This window comes from Tursiops truncatus, chromosome 4 (genome assembly GCF_011762595.2).
Source record: "Tursiops truncatus isolate mTurTru1 chromosome 4, mTurTru1.mat.Y, whole genome shotgun sequence".
In the NCBI taxonomy this organism is placed as follows: domain Eukaryota; kingdom Metazoa; phylum Chordata; class Mammalia; order Artiodactyla; family Delphinidae; genus Tursiops; species Tursiops truncatus.
The window spans coordinates 63,205,545-63,211,544 of NC_047037.1; the positions used below are offsets into that span (position 1 = coordinate 63,205,545).

The window sequence follows — 6,000 nt, forward strand, 5'->3', positions numbered from 1 at the left end:
ATTAGATGGCATTTCCCAGCCTCCTTTGAAGTTGCATATGGCATAACTGGGTTAGTCAATGGAATGTGGGTGGGTTTACATATACTGCTTTTAAGCCTCCCAAAAACTTTCCCAAAGAAATGGAAGTGAAGGACTCAGGCCCTAGTGGGAATGGCTGTGGCAAACTGTATTTTATTTGCAGTTGTTCACTTCCTCATCCTCCAAGAGGCTTACACGGCCCTTCCCATGGCCATGGGATTTCCGTGCCTCCTGTGAGGTAGTTTACCTCCCATCTTATTAATTTCAGGCATGGACATGTGACAAAGCTTTTGGCCAATGGAACAAAAGTAGTTGTAGTTTATGTCACATCTGAGCAAAAGTTTTAAGAGGTATCAAGACTTTTCTCCTGCTCTGTTGCTCTTCCCTTCTATCCCAAGAATAGACATGACCTACATAGAAGCTGTTTCTTCAGCCTGAGTCTCCAAATGGGCAGACACATAGAGCCACAGCCTGGAAAAGAGCCATAGCTAAGGTGCAGCCTAAATGTAAAATAAGCAAGAAATAAACCTTAGTTACTGTAAGCCACTGAAATTTCATTTTTGTTTGTTTTTAACCTAGTATAAGAGTGGCTCCAAAAGACAGAAGATGCCTAGATCCCTCAGTCATTGCTTAGATGACAGCAGCCTAGAGACTCATCCAACCAGATGCCCTATATTGGACTGCCACATGAATAAGAAATAAACTGTTATTGCACCAAGCCACTAAAATGCTGGGATCACCTGTTACTGCAATAGCCTATCCTGAATAATATACTTTCTCTGTGAAGTCTTTCCTCGTCACCAGAATTAATCATTGTCTTCTCTATTCTATTTCTGTACTTTATGCATACTTTTATTGCACATTCCATACTATTAAATAGCACTTTTTAAACTAAAGTATAGTTGATTTACAATATTGTGTTAGCTTCAGGTGTACAGCAAAGTGATTTGGTTATACATATATACATATGTTATATATTTATATTCTTTGTTTTGATTCTTTTCCATTATAGTGTATTACAAGATATTGAATATAGTTCCCTGTGCTATACGGCAGATCCTTGTTGCTTATCTATTTTATATATGGTAGTTTGCATCTGTTAACCCCATACTCCTAAATTATCACTCCCTCTCTTCCCCTTTGGTAACCACAAGTTTGTTTTCTATGTCTGTGAGTCTGTTTCGGTTTTGTAAATAAGTTCATTTGTACTATTTTTTAGATCCACATATAAGTGATATCATATAATATTTGTCTTTCTCTGTCTTACTTCACTTAGTATGATAACCTCTAGGTCCATCCGTGTTGCTGCAAATGGCATTATTTCATTCTTTTTTATGGCTGAGTAATATTCCATTACACACACACACACACACATATATATCAAAATATATCACATCTTCTTTATCCATTCATCTATTAATGGACACTCAGGTTGCTTCCATGCCTTGGTTATTGTAAACATGCTGCTGTGAACATTGGGGTGCATGCATCTTTTCAAATTAGAACTTTCTTTGGATATATGCCCAGGAGTAGGATTGCAGGATCATATGGTAGCTTTATCTTTAGTTTTTTGAGGAACCTCCATACTGTTTTCCATAGTGGCTGCACCAATTTACATTCCCACCAGCAGTGTAGGAGGGTAACCTCTTCTCTACACCCTCTCCAGCATTTACTGTTTGTAGACTTTTTGATGATAGCCATTCTGAACAGTGTGAGGTAATACCTCAATGTGGGTTTCTTTTTTATTGGAGCATAGTTGATTTACACTGTTGTGTTAGTTTCTGCTGTACAACAGAGTGAATCAGTTATACATATACATATACCCACTCTTTTTTAGATTCTTTTCCCATACAGGTCATTACAGAGTACTGAGTAGAGTTCAGTGTGGTTTTGATTTGCACTCCTCTAATAATTAGTGATGTTGAGCATCTTTTCATGTTCCTGTTAGCCATCTGTATGTCTCCTTTGGAGAAATGTCTATTAAATAGCACTTTTTTACACCCAGCTTCACCTGCTAGTCTATGAGCTCCATGAGGTCAGAGCTGCTGTTCTAATCATCTTTGAATCTCAGCATATAGCAGACGCTCACTTAAAAAGAGTCAGGTGCTCGGACCGTAACATGTCAGCAGTTCATAAGCACTCATGTATCTCAGTAGTTTTAATGTCAATGAAAATATTTCTCTCTTCCAATTACAGGGTTTCTATAACATTACTGCTTTAAAAATAAGTGAATAAGGATTGCTAAGTAAGGACTAACTCACTAAGTATTGTCAAACTGGAACTGCTAAAACTTAAGTGGTGCTTTGGCATCACATGGTCATTAAAACCTTAAACTGCACACTGTACAGCTAGTACAAAAATTTTAAATAGTTTATTTCCCAAAGTAATTAAACACACATACATGTACACATAAATCCATACCTGATTTCTTTGCTTTTCGACTTCATCCTCAGACATGCAGTTGGACAGAATCTCAGACCATTCCAGGCGCTCCTTCGGTGTCTTCACTGCAAGACTATCAAATATTTCAAAGTAAAGCCAGGCCAGATCCTTAGCCAACTGCAGCTTTCCACATGCAATGTGCCTCCATGTAGACCAGGACAGGCGTGGGTAACCTCCCTCTGTGGCCCGGGTTCGCACATAGGTGGATATCTTCCTGAGATAGTGAAGACTGAACTTGGATGGAGGGGGGACCTGCAAGGCGCCCACTATAAAGGGTTCTGCTTTCACCCAGAGGAGAACTCCGGACTCATCCATATTATCTCTAAGGACATCTGTGTGAAAAGGCTTCTTTGCATACCTAGGAAACAAAGTTTCTTCACAAGCTAATTTGAAATAAAACGCATTTACACAGTTTCTTGTAAGGTGACCCCTCCCTTAACTGTTTTTAAATGTACTATGTCAATTTAAAAAGTGGATCTAGTTCATCAAACAAAAGCAGAATAGATTTTTGGTCAGATCTCATTATAATCTATTTGAGCAAGAAAAATATTGTAATAAAACTATCTCACTTGAGTTGTTCAAAGTGGTTGTTCAAGGAAGTGTGTAAATGCATGAGGTATGAGATAGATGCCTGCTCAGGACGAAGAAAAGAAGAAATGGGAAAGAGCCATCCTATCACCAGAAATCTTGCTCTATCCTGAGGGGAAACACTAGTCAAAATAAGGGGAATAAAATTTCAAAGTCCAATCACTTACACATAGAGGATGCCTAATTAAAGATCTGGACGTGTTAGCTGACCATATGAACTCAATATGAAGCACTAGCACAGGGTGGCAGACAAAAATGCTCAGGTAGGGCTTCCCTGGTGGCGCAGTGGTTGAGAGTCCGCCTGCCAATGCAGGGGACACGGGTCCGTGCCCCGGTCCGGGAAGATCCCACATGCCGCGGAGCGGCTGGGCCCATGAGCCATGGCCGCTGAGCCTGCGCGTCCGGAGCCTGTGCTCCGCAACGGAGAAGCCACAACAGTGAGAGGCCCGCGTACCGCAAAAAAAAAAAAAGAAAAAAAAGAAAAAGAATGCTCAGGTAAACGTAGGCTGCAAAAATAGATCAAGGAAAGTCAAAGCATCTTTAGTCTCTATAACAGTGAACCTGCTCTGGCATATTCTACTGTCCTTAGTTCAGATGCAATATTTTTAGATTTTGTTTGTTCATTGTTATAACAACAATACATGATTTTTAGGAAATATTTGTTAAATATCTAAAAATAGAAGGGGAGGAAATCATCCACAGTCCCACCACCAAAGGGAAACTAGTTAATATTTTACTGTACTTCCTTGTTTTTTTTTCTACACAAGTTAGATATTAGTTTTTGAATTGTCATAGTTGTGATAATACTATATAGTCTGTATTATTTTATAATACAATTCTGTCTTATTTTAAAAGCTTAATAGCACTCTAAATAAATGTACCCCAGTTTATTCAACTGTTCTATTTTCAGACATTTCGTAGGTTTAAACTTTTTCACAAAAACAAGATAGGCAAACTATTTATCATTGTTGAAGCTAGATGATGAATACATGGCGGTTCACTTACCTATCCTACTTTTGTGTATGTTAAAATTTTCCACTAAAAAATGTTTAAATGTTTTCACTTTTATAAATAATGCTATAATTACCATCTTTCTGCATATTTTCTGCATTATGATTAATTCCCAGAGAAAATTTTCAGATGTGCATTTGTGAAATGAAGTAACTGAGATTTCTGAAGCTCCTGACATATATTACCATTGCTTTCCAAAATGATTATATCAAATTGTTCCATCAATTTGATTATATCAAAATGTTTTATTGCTATTATTATGTTTTGCATTTGACTTTAAGAAAATTGTGCTTTTGGGAATTCTCTGTTCAAAAAGTAATTGACATCAATTGAGTGCTTACTATGTGCCAGGTAGCATTCTAAGTATTTCATGTTCTTCACCTTTCATCCGCACAACCACCTGGAGATACATATGATTATCCCCATTTTCAGATGAGAAAACTGAGGCTTAGAAAAGTTAAGGGACTTACCCAAAGTCACATACTTGAGTTGGCAGAGCCCGGGATTAGAATTCAAGTCTGTCTGACTTGAGAACCGTGTTACTTACAAATGTATTTTAGGAACCCAGTTTTGGGAGACTCTGGAAAATAGGAGTGAATCCAGAAGAGAATGACCAGAATGACTGGCCTTAAATGGAAGGCCACCTAAGGACCAGGTGTAAGGTCATGGAAGCATAAACCCAAAAGAAGGGTGTGAGAGGGTAGATGGCAGCTGTCTTCCAAATTGGGAATGGCTTAACGTCCCTCTGAGTAACACCAGACGATGAAAGTTCTGTGAGGAAGATCTTAGTCCGCTCCAAAATGAAAATAGGCTGCTCTGTGAGGTACTGACCCCTGTCCCTGAAGTTAGCAATCAAAAGCCAGAACCTGGGGATGAACCCTCTATTCTAACCACGAAACTAGAGAGGGCTAGAGAGGGCTAAATTCGTAAACATAAACTGGGGCTCCTTCCCTCTTCAAGAGCTCCCCTGGGATGCGCTGGGATCCGGCTTATTCAAGCAGGGAGATCGGCGTGAGGCCCAAGGCGGTCCTACCGAGGCTTCGCCGCCACCTCGTCCGCTCTCTGGGGTAGGACGCGGTCCAGGATGCGGCTCTGAGTGGGCCGTCCGAGCGCGCCCCAATCTCACTTCAGGAACCGAGAAGCCCCAGCTGACAGGGTCCGTAAAGGACCCAAGACCTGGCGAGCGCGAAGGCGGCCTCCCCAGCCCGAGCCCGAGGCGTGATGGGTTCCTCCCTCCTTCCCTGGCACCGGCCCGCGCGCGGTTACCTGCGAAGGTAGGGGCCAACTGGCCGCATCTCCCAGCGCGCAGCCGCGCCTCGCCCGCCAGACCGGCCAGAGCCCGCCGCCCACCCACTGCGCAAGCGCGAGGCCTCGCACCACCGAGAGCTGGACGAAAACGTTGCTAGAGCGGCCCGGTACTTCTTCCGCGATTTGGGAAACAGTTGGCTGAAGCTGAGAGTCCTAGATACTGGAACGTGGAGCCAGATCCGGCCGCTTTGTGGTGTCGCGCCTTTCTACTCAGGGTATTAGGAAGTTTTCCATTGCTCCACAGAGCTGTGGTCAGCCACTAGTTGCTGGTAAGGTCAGCACGCTTTGATCAGTAACAATAATGATAATGACAGTTTACATTTATAGAATGCTTACTGTGGGCTGGGCACCGATTAAAGCACCTTTACGTATCTTATCTCAGTCTTCCTAAGAGCCCTCTAAGTTAAGTACGTTTGTTTTACTGATGAGGGCTTAGAGAGGTGAAAGTAACACTGAGACCGAGCTAAAACACAAACCCCAGGATGTCTGAAGCGAGAGCCACCAGGGTTAGCTCCTTAACTGTTAGCTTTTCCTACATATTACCGCCTTCAGGAAGCTTTTTTGGATTTCACCCATCATAGGAACGTAACTCCTTCCTCTAAAACTCCATATTATGATTTTTGGTCATTTCCT

General features: G+C 41.5%; 1 protein-coding gene across 7 annotated transcripts in view; it reads right to left on the minus strand.

The window, feature by feature from the left end:
* Positions 1-5,421, minus strand: part of LOC101337885 (gamma-crystallin S) — a 28,409-nt gene extending 22,988 nt beyond the window's left edge. For 4 of the 7 annotated variants that reach the window (XR_012331420.1, XR_012331419.1, XM_073803992.1 and 1 more), the window contains exons 1-2: positions 5,326-5,421; positions 2,440-2,818 (exon numbers count right to left, since the gene is read on the minus strand). Coding sequence is in view for 5 of the 7 variants with exons in the window: in XM_073803992.1 (XP_073660093.1) it covers positions 2,440-2,818; positions 5,326-5,354 (408 nt within the window). In the remaining 2 variants the exon portion in view is untranslated. Of the gene's footprint in view, positions 1-2,439; positions 2,819-4,529; positions 5,067-5,092; positions 5,301-5,325 lie in introns of those variants that run through there. The other 3 variants (XM_073803995.1, XM_073803994.1, XM_073803993.1) reach the window with 3 other exon arrangements.
* Between the last annotated feature and the right edge of the window lie 579 nt (positions 5,422-6,000).